Source organism: Gymnodraco acuticeps, unplaced genomic scaffold (assembly GCF_902827175.1).
Source record: "Gymnodraco acuticeps unplaced genomic scaffold, fGymAcu1.1, whole genome shotgun sequence".
Lineage (NCBI taxonomy): Eukaryota > Metazoa > Chordata > Actinopteri > Perciformes > Bathydraconidae > Gymnodraco > Gymnodraco acuticeps.
Genome location: NW_022992232.1, coordinates 890,227 through 908,977, shown reverse-complemented (window position 1 = coordinate 908,977; position 18,751 = coordinate 890,227). Strand labels below are relative to the sequence as shown.

The 18,751-nt window shown below is 43.1% G+C and overlaps 1 protein-coding gene across 9 annotated transcripts in view; it reads left to right on the top strand.

Moving 5' to 3' along the window:
• Nucleotides 1-18,751, top strand: part of LOC117539835 (RNA binding protein fox-1 homolog 3-like) — a 440,361-nt gene that overhangs the window by 304,208 nt on the left and 117,402 nt on the right. For all 9 annotated transcript variants that reach the window (XM_034206182.1, XM_034206177.1, XM_034206181.1 and 6 more), the window contains exon 6: nt 17,650-17,759. In XM_034206182.1, coding sequence (XP_034062073.1) covers nt 17,650-17,759 — 110 coding nt within the window. The remainder of the gene's footprint in view (nt 1-17,649; nt 17,760-18,751) is intronic.

Genomic DNA, 18,751 nt, shown 5'->3' with positions numbered 1-18,751 from the left:
ATCCACGGGTAGTAGCACCAGAGCTAATTTGCTATTATGCATGATCTTCCAGTCATTTGTTTGGCTGAGTGACTACACAGTGTGTGTTACGGTCTGCTGGCTCTGTCTGCCGAGTCCTCCTGCCGTCAGGTGAATGATGGAAATCATTTTCATCGGATGAATCAGGCCGAGCATCAAGCCTTTTCCTTTTTTTTTGTCTCCTGGCTTATTGTGTAATTTTCTGGGGCCTGGTTGGGATTTACCTTCAGCTTCATTTCGCTCTCGAGGAACCTGCTTCAGATCTTAAGTGGAATCACTCATCCGGATCCCCATCGTTGCTGTGGTCTCTAGCCTGAGTGGATGGCTAGTTTGAGAGAGGTCGCTGGTGGTTTCTCTCTCCTGTCTCCCTGTCTCACTACAGCCGGATAATTAGCTGCCGACTGTCAGATAATTAGCCAGGCTGCATCTAATTTTGGTCACAACCTCGGACAATAATGGTCAAATGAAATCAATGGTGGACAGAAATGTGTGGAATTAGCCAAGCAGCATGTGTTCAATTGGCTCATTCCAAATGGTATGTCCTAATGAATGAGTTGGGTGCTTTGTTTTAATGTCACATCGTCCGTGTGGTCAAATGTTTGTATGTCGTTAATGCATTTTACAACGTTCCCTCGCAATTTGAAACAGCCTTGTTATTGTTACATATTTCAAACTGTGTCACCAACTGATACCAGCTGAGGTGTTGAGTGGAATAAATGGATAATACTGAGATCCATTTTGTAGACTGAAACTGAAAACTGACTTTAGTTTTTCAACCAAACACACTTATGTACGGGTGTTCTGAACATATTGCAGAATAGCTTCCTGAGTCGAGCATTTTGTCAAGAAAATGATCTTCTCCAAGAGGCTCGGGTGCCTGGGAGTGCCGTTAAGTTGAGTAGCCAGTGTAATAGGCAGGTGTAACTGAGGAAATACCCCACCTTCAAACCCCCACTGATGCCTCCCAGTGCCAGCAGGGGATTTGGGTTAATGCAGAGTTAGAAAGACATTCAGTAGAAATGGAGGATGGGAGGCGTATATCATCATGATGCACCTCGGTGTGATGACAGCAGCACTGTATGTGACAGTAAATCCTTGATACTTATGCATCATTTGTATATTTCCTGCACACTGACGAGTGAGGGAAAGTATAGGCAGTAATACAACAATTTCTGCTGGAGCATCAGTCTCTGAGAGCTAAAACACTGGCACTCTAGTGTTTAGGGGCAGATATGGCTGACTGCAAAGCAAAGGAAAACTCACTGCCAGTCCCACTGATTCATGCACACTACACACTGTCTTTGACTTAAGATAGTAGGCTATTATAAATACTGTTTCATGACGTAGTGATTAGTTGAATTTATCTAGAGTTTTGCAGAAAGACTGAATCAAAAGCAGAACTTTTAATAGCATGTTTGCTATTTGCTCATTAAATAAGTCATTCAACTTGTAAAAAGCTGTAAAATACTCACTTATTAAATCTTAGACTATCAAAAACCAAAGTGCCAAATTGGTCGACTAAGAGTGGGCAACCCTAGTTTCAACGCTGTATAATGACAGATTATTAACAACATTTTACCTTCCAAAGATAATTTGTCTAAACATTGCAGTTGCACAACACCTAGCCCAATGGCGGTACCGCTGATTCCGGCATACTGCTTCCGGTAGGGCTGTCAAACGTAAATGGTTTTGATTACTTGTCGATTTGTTGATTTGAACAACACATCTAGGTTTATGCAGCATCATGCAAAAGCAACACTTTAAATTGTGTGTTTTCTATAGATTTGCTCATACAGACCTTTTTTAAATAAGTCATTAAGCATGAAAAAAGCTACTATACCTTAAATATTAGACGACCAAATCAACCAATTAACCGACCAAGAGGGAGCAATACTAGATTTTTGCCATCATTTATTTGACCCTTCTTCTGGTTTGACGAGTGTTGAGATCTGAGAAAACCTGTTGTAGTAAGCTTGCTGAAAACAATGTTGGTACAACTGACAGAAATGATTGCCAACACTACAAGACCCAAGGTTTAATGCATTTATAATACTCATGTAAGGTAGTGGTGTTTGCATCATGTCATGTTCATGTGCAATATGTCCTCTGGCTCAGTGATTAGAGAGTGTGTTTGGATAAACTGCTACTGGACCAGCGTCTTATCCAAATTCCTGTCATCGTGACGGAACCCCAAAGGGTCTCATTTGGCCGACAGTTCTCCCTTCGGCCTTCGTGAGATTTCATCATCTCCTCTAGCCCGTGAGTTTGGGGATCTGGTGGATGTTGTGCACGTGCCAATGCACGTGCATGTGTGTGTACCTGTGTGTTGTGTATGTGTTTCCCTTCTACACTTCTCTGTGCACTTTCTTCCTTCAAATATTTTGCTGGGGAACTTTGGTGACATTAGTATTCCAACAACATCGCAGGGGTCATGCGATCTACGCCCCGCTCCCTCCCAGCAGTGCATCTCGTTGCCCCCTCCTTCCCCCTTTCTTCCCCCTTTCCCTCCCCTTTCTCCATTTTGTAGGCTGCACTGCATTAACTAGAAGCACGAGGAACAAATAAAAATAGATGGGCAAAGTTGTGAGATGTGAGCCCTGAGGGATGCACTGTACGGATATACATTTTCTGTGCGCATTTGGTAGCGGCCCCTCTCGTCAAATAATATTATCCCGAACCCCCCCCCTCCCTCCTCACACCACCTCACCCCTCCCATCTTTGGATCATGGCAGTAATTCAATTGGGGATAGACAAGAGCAGGATTTCCTTGATGCTTTTTTCCCTTTCCCTATAAACGGGTTGTCTGCCTGTCAGCATTGATAATGCTAGCTGGTGCACACTGCGGCTAACTCTTCCCAACCCGCGCTGCCATTCTCCATACTGCTCCGGCATTGAGGAGCTTCTCCATGATTTACTCTATGCTTGTCTGCCCATCTGGCTTTTTGCTCATTGGCTCTGCCTCCAGAGGACCGGGGCCGCCCGTCTCTCATTCTCTCCCGCTGATCTGTTTTTCTGTTTGACGATCTAAGCATTGTCCATCTGATACGTCTGTGTGTCAAGGCTATCTTATCTATCTGTGGAGATGGGAACGAAATGTGATCTGACGGGAGGTTGGATTTACTGCATGCTACCTTACAGTCACTCAGTCACCCCTGATCTCAGCTCTCTGTTTGAGTATCCGAGCTGATCCATTCTGCATCACATGTGATCAGCGAGGCTGGCTTATGCCATGCTCAGAAATAAGCCCATACACAGCAGCAGGTAGTCCGAAGCTATTCACATCATCAGTCAGCTAACAAGGAGCCACATAGGCAACTGATGTGCAGGCTGACAGGTGTGATCGACCAAAAACCTTGACACCGAGTGTGGTCGGTTTCCTCTGAGCACTTCATCTCTCAGATTTTATTCTGACAGTTTCTTGACAGTGCTGATACAGAACTGTATCTAGCACTCGAGACACGTTATCATTTTACAAAATGTTGAACATCATGTTAATGGGTGTCAGGAGAATGTGACAAGGTGCGGCAAACATCACAGCTGCACTTAACCAAGCTCCACTTTGAGCTTTTTGTCACTACGAGTCAGAGCAGAGATCCAGCACAGTCCCCTGACATGTGAGGGTGAGAGTTCACAAAGAGGACAAGCGATCCCTATCAGCTGAGAGTTAATGACCAGCAGTGGTTACACTTTCTAAAAAATAGACAGTTTCAGTAATCTTGGAGGAATTTTGTATTGTTAGGGTGTTCGAGTCAGAAAGTATTGGAAGCTTAAACATATTGAATCCTGTTTGAACAGATGTGTTGTCAATCAGGTTTACACCATAAAGGTATTGGTGTATAAAGGTTTACACATAAACACAGTGAAAGAAATCAGGCACAATAGATAATAATATAATAAGAAACTGTGTTTATGTAAACATAATTCCTTACTAAACCAAACAAAAAATGATATAACCAATGTGAACCAGTTAAAAGTTATACATTGAGCAAAGTAGCAAAACATGAGCAAAAAGCTGTATGAATCAACTATTCAACAAAAAAAAAGAAACTATTTAAAAATAAATACATGAAATTATAAAGTAAAATGCCTTTTATATATGCTTTTTAAGTAATGTTTGAATATGTGCTTACATATTTTGTGACATGTTCCCATTGTCACTAATGGAAATACACCCAACAATTTTGTGGACATGGAAGTATTTTTATAAAATATTTTTGAAGTTGTTTAATCAGTGGTTCCCCATTATGCCGGCCTGTCACCATTAAATGGCAGCCAATATATAAACGGCCCTGTGTACATGAAATGTTGGACACAAGGCTTGTGCCATGTCCATTATTCAAACAGACATCCCCAATCAAACTGTGTGCGCCAATCAGCAGAAAGCTTTTCACCAGCATGTGGTTTCCTAATAATAGAAGATCTAAATCTAGTTTTAATCATCAAAGATGTGGATGTTTTATGTGATAGGACAGCGAAGTGGATCCGGGGTCCAAAACAAAACCGCTAAACGAAGAACAAGATGAAGAGAGCGGGAGTAATAGGCTGCATCAGAGTGGTGAGGAAGCTAATGCCTCTCGAGACTGTTTGTAAGTGAGGGAGGCCTTCGGACGGCGAGTATGTGCATTACTCTGCCACATAAATCTGGGAGCCCCCGCCTCGTCTGCCTGCTTTGGTTTGGCTTTAATTACCTGAGCTATCCTGCACTCACCACCAGCACTTCCCTAATGGGGCTGCCTCGCTCGGGCATCACTCACACTCAGTCCGGCCAGCTGGCAGGATGGCCTGCGGGGGGAGTCTTGGCCCTCCTATTATAACTCCAAGTCGGTGCCCTAACACACCTGTAGTGAGTGTGAGTATGTGCGGCTGTCCATCTTCTCAGCTGTCACACAAACTAACTGATGCAAGAAGCAGCATTAAGATTCCTCATATATAAGCATTATCTGTATTATATTAACCGACGTTTGCATTTGAGCTCACGCTGACCAAGAATACCCCATAATTTGGCCTTCCATTATGCCATTAAGTGTGGGGTTAGTTATGTGTCCTTGGGGGGGGGGTTACTGTCAGTCATTGACATGTCAGGCCAGCTTCTCCACTTGTTAAGTATGTGTGCTATCATTCTCTTTGTGTACAGCTGCCTAACAATGTGCCAAGAGCTTTCAGCGCTGACTTAAAAAGCATCAGGCCTTTTTGTTCCCGCCGTGTGGGAAGACAGAGACGACTCGGTATGAGCGGCTCCTGTCCTAGGCACCGCTGTTGAACGACTCACGGTGACCTTGGAGATTATTGCTATACTAGACAGAAAAAATGCTATATGTTTGTCAAGAGCTGTCTGTCATCAATGAGCTTTTGTGTTGGCTATCGATCGGCTCCTGGGCAGGACACCGGGGTTGATGGATGCACAACAAACAGACTCTGCATTGCCAGCAAGCCCAGCCAGCGGCCCCCCCTCATGATGGGATGTCAAGTCTGGGAGGCTTGCTGCTCGCACCCCCCCCCATCAAATGTGAATTCACCAAACTGTTGGCCCCGCCTTGTGCACAATTGAGCTGCGTCCCTAAATGGCGATTCATTAGCAAACATGAAGTGGATTACTGTAGTTTAGCCCTGCTACCCATGCGTCGATAACAGGCCCTGATTGCTTTGTAAAATGTTGCGAGCAGCTAGCGAGAGCTCTGCCACTGTATCTGCAGCATGCACATATAAAGATAACAACACAATTCCCCTATCAGTTGACCTGGTTTCTCTTCAGTTAGCAGGCTTCAGCCTCCAGGGTGCAATTGAGAGTGCCTTGGTCCGATACTGGATACAACACGAATGCCAGGCGCGATGCAACAATCATCATCCCCTGTCATTTTGGCATTTTTTCAGGAAGTGAGCTAACGCCGCTACATTATTCAGCCTCTATCTCTTAGACAAGAGAGAATGGCATTAAAGTTAATTTCAGCGCAGCTCCAGCTGGTGCTTTTGCATGCACAAAGTAGCTGCGTTATTATGTAGTTATTTTGTAAGAGGAGAAAACGCATTCTGTCAGAAAATCTGACTGTTGTGAAGTGTTTGTTTTCCACTCTTATCTGGGTTTAAAGGTCACATGTCATGGCCATTTCCACTGATCATAATTCCATTATTGAGGTCTACTAGAATAGATTTATACTGTGCAATTTTCCAAACTCACATTGGTGTTGCATACAGCATCTCTGTAAAGTATGTGTATTCAGCAGTATTCACTCTCTCCACTAAACGGCTCGTTGCAGCTCTTGTCCCCCCCTCCCTGTGAGCCCAGTGTGCTCTGATTGGTCGGGACCAGTCGGGACGTTGTAAATCGCGCTGAGCTCCGTGGAGGTGTGATTTCCTTGTTTAGCGATACACAGCGAAACACAGCCAAACTCACCCTGAGCACACACAAAGTCACAGCCGAAGTAAAAACAATAAGTGTGGCTTGATATTGAGTAAGAAAAAGGGTTGATAAACGCTGTGAGAATGGGTCTGCAGAGAGAATGGGTCTGCAGAGAGAACGGGTCTGCAGAGAGAATGGGTCTGCAGTGAGAATGGGTCTGTAGAGAGAATGGGTCTGCAGAGAGAATGGGTCTGCAGAGAGAATGGGTCTGCAGAGAGAATGGGTCTGCAGAGAGAACGGGTCTGCAGAGAGAACGGGTCTGCAGAGAGAACGGGTCTGCAGAGAGAACGGGTCTGCAGAGAGAACGGGTCTGCAGAGAGAACGGGTCTGCAGAGAGAACGGGTCTGCAGAGAGAACGGGTCTGTAGAGAGAACGGGTCTGTAGAGAGAACGGGTCTGTAGAGAGAATGGGTCTGTAGAGAGAATGGGTCTGTAGAGAGAATGGGTCTGTAGAGAGAACGGGTCTGCAGTGAGAATGGGTCTGCAGAGAGAACGGGTCTGCAGAGAGAATGGGTCTGTAGAGAGAATGGGTCTGCAGAGAGAACGGGTCTGCAGAGAGAATGGGTCTGCAGAGAGAACGGGTCTGTAGAGAGAACGGGTCTGTAGAGAGAATGGGTCTGCAGAGAGAATTTCGCCGCGATCCCAACTGTCTGTTATCAGCCTGCAGCCAGGGAGGAGAAATCAGCAGAGCTGCCTGCACAGTGTGTGAGGAAGTCCGTGGATTGGTCAATTTGGACCAATCAGCGGGGGCTTAACGTAACGGCTCCGCGGACGTAACGTAACGGCTCCACGGATTGGTCCATTTATTTCCGGGGACGACATGACATCATGATGTACCCGGAAGAATAAAATGGACAGTGACGTATCTCCAACGAGGCGTTTTGGGGAGGTATTTTCTGTGTTAGAGTTTTACTCGCTACATGTTGTACTTTGAGGGTTTTGACTCTGCACACCGTTTACATGCAGAAAAACCTTCATAACACACAAGGGGACGGGTACTAACCGGAAAAGCATGACATGTCACCTTTAACCCCGCCCGGCTACTAAGCGTGGATATTCTATGAGGTCAGACTGATCGATCTGCTTTGATATTGTATAGACCCCACTCAGCTTCCCCCAGTATGAGCGGCTGCTGCAGCCCAGTGTTTTCCAATGCGGGATTACTCATGTCGTCCACCTGTGGCTACCAGAGATCTTAAACAGACGTCATCCGCCGTTAGCAAGGACATCAAACCCCCAACACAAACAAACACACACCTCCAACCAAACCAATCAGAGAGCAGCAATTGACCTCTGCAGTTTAACACCTTACAAAACTGAAAATATCACAAAATATGAGCTGTGAAATCTTTACCGCCCCGCAACCATCTTTCTTTTAGTTTTACTGTCACATTATCGCGCAACATCTGGGCTATGAGTGTGTGCCACTAAAGTGTGCAACACAACAACATGGACAGAGAGAATCAGCCATTCTGTGTTTCACAGGTGCTGGACTGGGTCCAAATTGATAACAATTTTTCAGAGTTTGTAGACTCAATAACACTTAGAAGGATACAGGAAAACAACAGCGCCGGACATGGAGGGGAGGTCTGGCAGATTACAGGAGATTTGTCGGCCCCTGGGAGTTCTCACGCAGCTGATGTTGACAAAGCAGGGCTGATGTAGGATGGTGAAAAAAAAAGAAAAACCTTTTAGAAGAGAAACCGTTCATGTACACCAGGCTTGTGTACGATCCATTTTGAACTTTCTTTGTCCTTTTCAACACCCTCTCCCGACCAAGGATAGAGCGTTGATGAATAATTCATCAGTCAAATCCAAAAATCTATGAAATAAAATCATTTGTTGCCCTATAGTGTGCTTGACAGAGAGATTGTTTATAAGGGTAGTAAAGCAGGACTCAAGCGTTGGTAACAATCAATAGTCTGATGGAATCCCGAGGCCCTCGCTCTGTGCCAGCGCACATCCAGACTGAGACATCAAAACGGCTTTTGGTTCCCATCCCCTCGCCTCTTTCTCCAGAACATGTTCCAGCCAGATGGGCAGTTGAGGCATTTTTCATTGGTCGTTTTGCATTTGCATTATTTATCTCTGCATTAAAAAGCCCCCTTTCCTCCTCATCTCGAGGTTGTCATTAGCCGTGGAATGTTGCGATGATGCCGAGAACAATTAGGATAATAATGCCGTGACCGATCATAATGGCGATAATGATAATGAAGAGATAATGATAAGAAGCGATGGAAATGACTGTGGCAAATAGGTTTGCTGTTTTTAGTATGATTCCACAACAAAACACTTTACCAATAATTATTATTATTATAATGAGTGTAAAATCCCCTCCTCCTGTCATTCTGCTTCCTCTTCATTCCCGCTGCTTCTCATTAGCAACAGGAGCGGTCACAGCGCTACCTCCAGTCATTTTACCAGTTCACCTCCAACCCAGCACACCACACAGTCCCTGCAGCCACACGGCCAGTGAACGGTGAAAAGTGTAGATTACTTATTTATCTTCCAGTGTTAGTGTACGGGCCCGTGCACTAATGAGGAGTGATTAAAGAAAGCAAAGAGTCACTTCTTGTAGAGATAGAGTCCAATGAAGGGAGCTAAGAAAGAGACAGATACAGAACTGGGAAAACCTTTGTTTATGTACTAGGCGTGGGCACGTGATATGTCTCTTCAATTTGTGTCAACCACAGACCTTATTTCGAGCTATTTTCCAAAATCCTATGGAGAAATTGCATTGTTTTTTATCGAAGGAACCGGAAGTGGTAAAATGCTAACTTACTTCCGGGTTTTAGGATGCGTCACTAGGGCACTCTATAGCAGGCTTGAACAAGGGAAGACCACCGAGAAACCCCCATAGGGAGTTTCGCTTTTACTGTATGAACGTATGGATGTATACATTATGTAGATAGAACTGGCCCTAATCCGCCCAGCGGCTTAGCAAACAACAAAAAGCAACGTGGCTAATTTACATAGCTTTGAGGAAAACGGGGTCTGTTTTTAGTCAGCTTTGGATGGCAGAAGCAGGAAGAGCGTCAGAGTCTGACACTCGGCGGGAGACGAAGCAGCTGGCTGACTGTTCGTCTGACGGGAGCTGGGTGGCTGCACTGATACGGCTTTGATGTGCAAGGCCTCTCATCAACTCGCATCAAAAGCTGTTTGTCAATTGTGTTATCTTTTCAAATCCACCGAAACCAACCAGACATGCAAAAACACTGTCAGGGCTGTGTCGGCATTACATTTTATCTTCACACTCAGCTCTTAGCAGCTACTGAAAACAGCACAAAAGCTCAAAGTGTTTTCTTTTTCTTCACGTACTTTGACTCAGGTACTAACAGGTTTCTGGAGCATGGTTTTCAATGAGTCATGGTAAATACATTTCAGTTTTTTCTAGCTTACAATAGACCTATTGCACGTCCATAAAGTCAATTGGTATTCATGAGATTCCATCCTGACTTTAATGGCATGTTCATGTCATGACGGAGTTATCGTTATTACAATTTTCCGACTTTTAAATAGTATTAACGTCAACATGAAACTCATGATTACGATTGGAAGATAGATCCAACGTGGCACTTAATAATGAGGAACTGCTTAAAGATCATAAATAAAGAATAGGAGTATATGGACATCCCCCTTTAATACTCATCATACAAAGCTGTCTATAAATTAATTGATAGGGTGTTATATTGTCAATGCTCAATATTTGAATCCTCACATATACATATAATCATGCAACCATCTTGGATAAACGCTCGCTAGTCATTAACATGGAGATCTTCTCCATTCCTATCATCCTTCCCATATGCCTTTAACACAGCATAAGAGTCTTAAAAAGGTTACTAGCAAAGCACTGCTAAGCTTTTCAATATGCTTGGATGATAGAATCCTCTGAAACACACCCCACTTTTTGGGCTTTTCCAACTTCCTGTAGTATGTTTATAGGTTTGTGTGCATGTACATGGTCTGCAACGGCTACAATCCAAAAGAAGTTTCTCTCCCACACACTCCCCCGGCCTGAAAGCCTTGATTCAAGTCATTTGTTTACTTCTGTAACATAGTGACATCACTACATAACACGTGTGCTTCTGTTGGGTAGCGCTCCATCACAGTGTAGTGACAGGCAAAGGGGCGGGACATCTCTAAGCGGTTGACCAAATACAACAGAGCCGGCCAGCTAACCAATCAGAGCAGACTGGGCTCTGGTTTCAGACAGAGGGTGAAAAGAGGTGCTGCAGCAGGCAGTATGAGAAACATTAAGAGCTTTTTGAACATTAAAGCATGGAGACATGTCACAGGAGAGGCACTAAATACTAATATGATCCTGAAGATGAGCATGTCCTCTCTAAAGGAATAGTCTCACGTTGTTTTTTTGTTCTTGCTATGAGCAAATACAAATGACTGCACTCCTGTCTGCATAGTATAAGACTTGGATTATGGGGGAAAGGCTAGCATGTTTCAAACAAACCAAATATAATGTGATGATGGCTTAGCTTCATACCAAACTATAGTTTTCCTCATGAGACATGGGAGTGGCGCCAATATTCAAACTCTGCATTAACACAAAGCCCCAAAGTGTAGAGATGTTCTTTTAACTGAGCTTTAACTATCCGACTTCTGCTTGAGAGCTGGAGGGTTGCCGGTTCAAGTCCCTGAGTAGACCAAAGTGAGAAGTATGGACTGGTACTTGGTGAGGTGACAGTTTACCTCCTTGGCACTGCCATGGTGCTTAAGCATAGCAACAGACACCCACCCCCCCCCCCTCACACTTCTCCCCAGTCGCTGTATTATAGCTGCCCACTGCTCCTAGTACTATCATGGGTTAAATGCAGGTCAAATCTCACTGTGCTGTGTACATAACTACTGAATATTAGTATTAGTCTGGACTCTGATCAACACGTTGCATGAATTAGTGTCACATACTACAGTCAATTTGTCTTCAGACAGTTTCATATCTATCATTTGAGAAGTGAACAACACTGACTCGACGACGCTGATCTCTCATAATAAAAGGCCAATATATCAGCCAATCATAACGCATCTTGACATCCTCTGCCTTCCCCACCTCTCCTGACCTCCTGTCTTCTGTCTCTGCGTCTCCCGAGCTTAGTGGACTTTGATTTAAGATCTCTGCAGCAGTTTATGGTTTATATATCCTAAATAGACGTTTTAATAGGCCTTTTACTTTTTGTTCCTTTATTGTATTGTGCAATGTAAGCAGTAATCATAAATTATAATAATTATAATTTATTGCTGCCGGCTGAAAACCTTGCACGGTATCTCTGAAATGTCAAGTTTTCACAAAGAATAACAGCCGTGTACAAAGCTTGACCAACGCTGATTTGAAATAATTGATGACATTTTAGAGCTTTTATCAGCCTATTAGGACGGATGTGCAGTATTAGTTTTGTGTATACCTCTTATAAACTAGATATTTACTGACTCTGGTCTGATGTCAGGAGAGACTTTGAGTCAAATGATGCTCAAAACATCTGGGAAATGTTCCTTTGATGGAGTGATGCATCCAAAAAAACCATGTTGTGTTAAATATTTCACTCAGTGTAAACATCATGAGGCTTCAATTAGGAACGGAAACACCATGATACATCCATACATGATACTGTGTCAGTGGGGATGAGGATGATGGTGACTTTAGAGGGGAAAATAGAAAAGGGGGGCATATTGGAGTTAATAGAATCTGCTGGTTGTTTTTACTGATCAGATTGACCCATTGATGTTTTATTTCCGCAGGATAAGAACATATAATAAGCACATCTGCATTTGAGCTTGATCCCTTTTCTCTATTTTGTATTCATCCACTCTCTTTGCCGGGTAAACTGCCATCAGGCTCAGAGGCAATTTGTGGTACCTTTGAACACGTCCTTAACAGTACCATCATGCGTCAATCAGTGCCACGGAGAACACGGTTTTATTACTCCATTTGATTCCATACGAGGTTCATTCCCCACATTTGTTATGCATCGTGGGTTTAGCTCAGGCAGAAGATAATCTGGACAGCGAGGGGCTCTCCGTGTTACGGCTCAAACAGGATAAAGCGCTGACACATTTCGGACCGGAGGACTGGTGAGCGGGGAGGGCAGGAAGAAAGAGAAATTAAGAGCTACACCATTGTTTACCTCCTCTAAGGTGCAGGATACTGTGTCGTTTATAAATGTTGCTAGCTGTTATTGGTTACCTCGCAGGCTTTGGGGGAAAGAGGAAAGGAAAATGAGAACAAAAAAAGAAAAACTTTGGGAAAGACCCAGGAGGGGGGTTCGATACAACTTTAATAATGCGTAGCAGGAGCTAAATGAGCCATTCTGCGGTACTTTAAGACGTCTTCCCTCCACCCACCCCCCCACTCCACCTCACACACGTACACACCCAGCCCCCCCCCCCCCCCCCCACCCCCCTCTCAGTCTCAGGGCCTGAATTATTAAAAGTGTTGTTTTCCCTTATTGCATTGCAGCAATGTGCCTCGTTGCTAGAAATGAGCTGCTCATTCTTGAGTTTGAATGCTTAAAGCGACCCACCTCCAGAGGCAGAGCCAGGGGAGGGGGCCGGAGAGCACACACACACACACACACACATATGTATATGAATAACCACAGTCACCTATAGTGTCTACACTAAGTTCAAATGATGTTGAATCAAGTATTAACATAAATATATTCTGTCAATCAATTAATTGGGTCATTTATCTGCTTCAATATTGTGTAACTTTAATGGTCATATTTGTTTTTCACATGTACATGGTGATGAAACTTTGACTTCCAGTTCATTTTGAATACATCTGCAATAATTAAAAAATCCTGGCCAATAAAATTGCTTTGCAATTTAGTCCTTACGTTAACATTTTCTTCAAAGCAAATCTGCCTCTCTGAACATTAAGTTGTTTAAAGATGCCTTATTTTGCAAATGTTCAGGTTCACATTTATGTGCGCCTCTCCTGTGACATGTTTACATGCTTCAATGTTTCAAAAGGTCTTTGTTTTTCTCATACTGCCTGCTGCAGCACCTCTTTTCACCCTCTGTCTGAAACCAGGGCCCAGTCTGCTCTGATTGGTTAGCTGGCTGGCTCTGTAGTGATTGGTCAACCACTTAGAGATGTCCCGCCCCTTAGCCTATTGCTTACAATGTGTTGGAGCGCTAGCCAATAGAAGTAAATAGTGTTAGTAAAACAAAGGAGTCCAATAGAGGCAGAGAAATGCCCTCTGGTGTGAACTTTGGGATTTTAGACTTTGCACACCATTTACATGCATGCAAAGAAAAAAACATATATAACACGCTTACAGGAAAGGCAAAACCCAGACAATATAATACGGCCCCTTTTCCTAAAATCAAGTTACATTCTGTATTCTCCTGCAGAAGTCTGCGCCATTCTTTATTGTTTCAAAATGTAAACAACCATATATAGAAAATACTATCCCTATTTTTAACAACACATACTATACACTGACAGCTTGTTTCAATTATATTGATCTAATACTCAAATATAGACATAAATACTTTGTGTGTTGCAGTATAGTATTTATTCATTCCTTTTTCAAAACTTTAAAAGCTTCTAAAGTTTAAGGTTGAATATTGTCATCCAGAATAACGTATGAGCAAAATCAATCGTACAAAATATATAAATAACAGCATCTACCTTGAAATAAGCTCCATGAATGTCTGCACTAAAAAATCTGACTTGCAGCCAAGGAAAAAGAGACAGAATCAAACAAGCTTCACTGATTTCATAAAACAACACCATCTCCTTCCCTTCCTCTACTCTTGCAGCTTCTCTACATGGCGGATTATTTGGGTATTAAATCATTTGATACCTGCAGGTTAAGGCCTTATTCTGAAATTCCCCCCCCAAAAAGTGGAAGATAATGCAAAGTAGACTGCAGGTTGCATTCCCCTGCTTAGAAGCCACACACACCAGCATCACACGCACACTTTAATCACACAATTAATAATTCATCAGAGGTTGGGCTCAATGCTGTCGAGTCTGCAGATGAGCGAACGGCTCCAACTGCTGAGAGGGGGCCCTAAAAACGCAGGATTAACAACCAAAAAAACCAAGATTATCAACAGCTCATCCAGAACCAATAAGCAACATGTCATCACTTTAGGTTAGACGCTATGGATGCAAACATGGAGCCGAATCCATTTTTAATACAGAAAGAAATATACATAACAAAGCGCCCGGTTGTACAGCTCTGCAGACTTTACAAGGGGATGAAGCTGTCTCTTCTATGTGACATTTTCTGCATGCATACATGGAGAGTTTGATGATATGCTCTGTTCGCTGCATGTAAACACCATCAATAATACCATACCAAACGGTTGGTGGAGGAATAGGTCAGGGATGTGTGTGCAAACAGTGATAGCATCCGCTGCATTGATTTCAACTGCTCTGGAATTGATCATAACAAACACCAAATCATCATTTTGTTGCGTTTATTTATTCCCACTGATGTATTCAACATTTTCCAATACTGTTTGATCAAAAGTTTACACCCTCTTTTTTTCTCTGCGCTGCAGCAGCAGCAGCTGTAATTACAACATGCACAATGACCTCATTCTGCTGTGTCAGTAGCGGTAATGTATAGCCCCTTGATCTTAAACTGCAAATAAAAACGGTGTGCACTTATTTTCACAATGTGCTGACTACATTCCCGGCATTTTTTAGACATGGCTGTGACGGCGTATCAGAATTTGATATAAGCACTGCTGCTCCTATTCGTCTGACGAGGTCTCTCTTGCCTTAATATGCATTCAATAATGTGAAATGATATTAGTTGTAGGAGCTCATTGACTGTGCACTCGGGGTCTCGCCGCGTCTCTCCGTCTCCGTCTGTATCGCGCTCTTCATCTGTTCTTCTTCCACACACACAGAAGAAATGGAGAAGAAAAAAAAAAGTGGGAGGCTTGAACCGCGGATAGCAGCAGAGCAATCACACCGAAGCAATGCCCCCCACGCCTGGCCCATTAATAACAGTAATACGCACACCGCGCCCAAGCCAGCACTGCCGAAAGCACCACTGACACTTTAATGGGCATTTTTTACTTTTGTTTTTAAATAATGCATGTGCTGCGTGTCAGCACTGCTTCACTCCACCTCTGGTGTGCCTTTGCAGCGTTCCTTTGTGCAGGAATTACAATGGGGACCTGTGTTTCTGTGCTGCCTCCTCCATAAGCTGCATTCATCACATACAGGGGGACGTCAGCGTGCACTACATCACACTCTTGGGGACGTGTGTGTGTTTGACGGGCATGCATGTGTGTGGCATGTGAGCTAATTAAGAGTGTCTATGTGAGGGTGAACTGTGTGCTGTGGACACGACTTGCTGTACACAGAAAGCTTTGCATTTCACAGCAGTATGCTTGACAGAATGCCAGTGTTATTGTGTTTATGTGCAGCATACTGTATATGTTTTTGTAACCTTTGATTTGACTTGGAAAGCCTCTGAGAGCCAAAGTTAAACTGTAACTTGAGTTCGGATCCAGTCAAAATGAAAATGACAAGAAATCCACTCTTGAAATATGACAACAGTATTCAATGTGGTTACAAGAAGGGTTTAAGATAAGCAAATACATAGTTATACATGCATGTCTGTATTTTTAATTGATGTTTAAGAAGCCTTTAACAAACAAGCCCAGGAGTTTTGCGGTATAAACGCCAGCAGCTCGACACACTGAAGCTGTTTGAGAGCTGCATGTATACAAAAAACAGGGAGAAACAGCTTACTTGTTTTTTTGGATTAGATTACAGCCGATATGTTGGTCAGAAAAGGGAGCATTTGTGCAATAAACACTATTCGTAGCCCTTTTCCACTAACATGAAGGTTATTTTACGGTTCACACCCTGACTTTTGAACAACTTTGAACATTTCAACAAAAATGTAAAAGTGGTTCCTAGGTTTCCGTTGACAGGAAAGCAAACCATGACTTGCACTTCAAAGTATTATATGTGTCCTTATTATGTTCCATCATTGTTTTTTGGATATAAACAGATGTCTGTAGTAAAAAAGCTTGCAGGATATCAATGATGACATCTGGCATCTTGGACTGTACTTCTGTCACACCAGGGACATGTTGTAGGAACAGGTCTAACATGGTCACTGTAACAGGGGACCCAAATGCAAAACACATCCATGTCTAGATATAAGGAAAATGGAAACAAATAAAATACTGGAACAATAGCCTTGTCGATACAACAAAAATGGCGGTTCAACGGTGCTCTGCAATTTAAAAAACGTAATGAGGCTCAATCTTGGGGGCGATAAAGTATTTAATGAGGAGCTTTCCAAATACCAATCAGGTATTCTCAAGGTCTTATCTGTGTTGATGATTGTAATATCCCTTCATCATTGCAGCAACAGTTGCTTATTTTGTTACAGCGGCCCAAGACAAAACCCCAAAATGGGCCTTCGTAAAGCTGGCAAGGTCTTAGACTAATTGTGGCTTATTGATGGAAAACTCTGAAGTGTTGGAGACCAACATCATGATTGTACGGAGCCCCTAGGGGACATGGAGAAGAAAAACAAATTTATTTGAAAAACAAAACAAAATATCGCAAAACCTTTGTGAGATCTCGCAAAACCCCGTTGCAGTTTGTAGACGGTCCCTAAGCACTCCTCTCCCTCCTCAAGCTGCAGATTGTGACCAATTATTGATGTTTACTTCAGGAAGTACATTGAGCTAAATTAAAAAGTTTTGCGAGATCTCGCAAAACATATATATATATTTTTTCTTCTCCATGTCCCCTAGGGGGCTCCGTATGATTGTGATCAAATGTGTCAAATAAGATTTACCATTTTCTTTCTCTAACCCTTTTTCCCCTCATCTATTTGATGCCTTTTATGTTATGATGAAGTGCTTACAAGTCGACACTTTGACATATTTTTCTTTCAGACAGGTTCTAGAGATGTCTTCTTCATATTACACCTCATTTGGTCATTTAGATATTGGAAGCCACAGTGTGTTTTGGATCAGCAGTGCTCGGTTGTGTAACTGTATTGATTGTATATGAGCTACACATATGTATCTGACATTACATGAAAGGTCAATAAACCTCAGATATCAATATTTATAACAATCAATGATGCCTTCTCTATTATTTATCTTCCGGTGCAATGATTTTCCTTGATTGAATTTGCCTTTTTTTTTTGTCTCAGAGTGCATACAATTGCCCCTCTGGCCGCTTCCTGTCCGTTTCAATGCTTGTGTTTTCTCTGTGTCCCGCAGGAAACACGTTGTGTAAGTCAGGAAACATTGCTGTCTTCGGGAACGTGGTGTACAGCGGACTGCTGAACGATCACCTCTGGCATTTGGGAGTGCCCCTCTTTACAAGACTGGTAAGAGCAGCAGGCACACTTACCTCAATGTTGTCAGAAGACTTTCATGCAGTGCTGCTGAACCCCAAACAGGCTTCAGGTGCAGAATTCCCCAGCCTCTCTAATAGGCTGCTTTTGATGCCCGCTTTGTTGCCATGTGTTGGTTGGAGTTATACAGGATGTGACAGTCCTCGGCTATGGATGTGAGACTACAGAACCCAGACACATTTTAGCGTCTTATTTCATATCTCTTTCCGGCTTCAGGTAGGAAAGTCCCATGTGAGGAGAAACAAAAGATGCGTGATCTCCGGCCATAAAAACAAAGGTGAAGTTAGGTGTTTGGATTTGTTTCTTCCCAGTTTAATCTGGTACACTAAGAAAAGGCCGGCTAAATTACTAAAGAGAACAAACAATGCTCATTTTCTGGTTTCATATTTGTATGCTGTGCCTCTACTGTGACATGTTTACATGTTTCATGTTTGAAAAGGCCTTTATTCGTGCTGCGTGTTCTGCAGCACCTCTTCTCACCCTGGATGTAAAAAGAGAACTTGATACAGCCTTGGATGCAAGGCCCTGTTCAACACTATTAGAGTTGCTCAGTGGCGAATGAAGTCCAACATGGAGCGACTGTAGATTCAAAAAGTATCCGTATCTGGGCCAATATAGAGCATGCTCTCTTGAGTTTCCTTAAGCCCCGCTCTGATCTCCTGCTCTCGTCAGAATCAGAATATCTTTATTTGTCTCAGTCATATGAGGGAAAATAACCCTTGAATTGGCTTTAAGCGCATTTTACAACCGTAAGACCCTTATGATTTAAATAAAGTGTTCGTACTGGTAGTTGAGTTAGCTAAACAAATTTGATTTACAGATGTGTCTTTGTAGTTCTACCATTTGGCCACAAAGCAAATTTGCTTTGACGGCTTGCTTTCTTCCTTGGGGCTTGCTTTTCACCTGCTGTGTTCAAATAGAACCCGCTCTGCTCTGATTGGTTATCTGGCTGGCTATGTTATGAT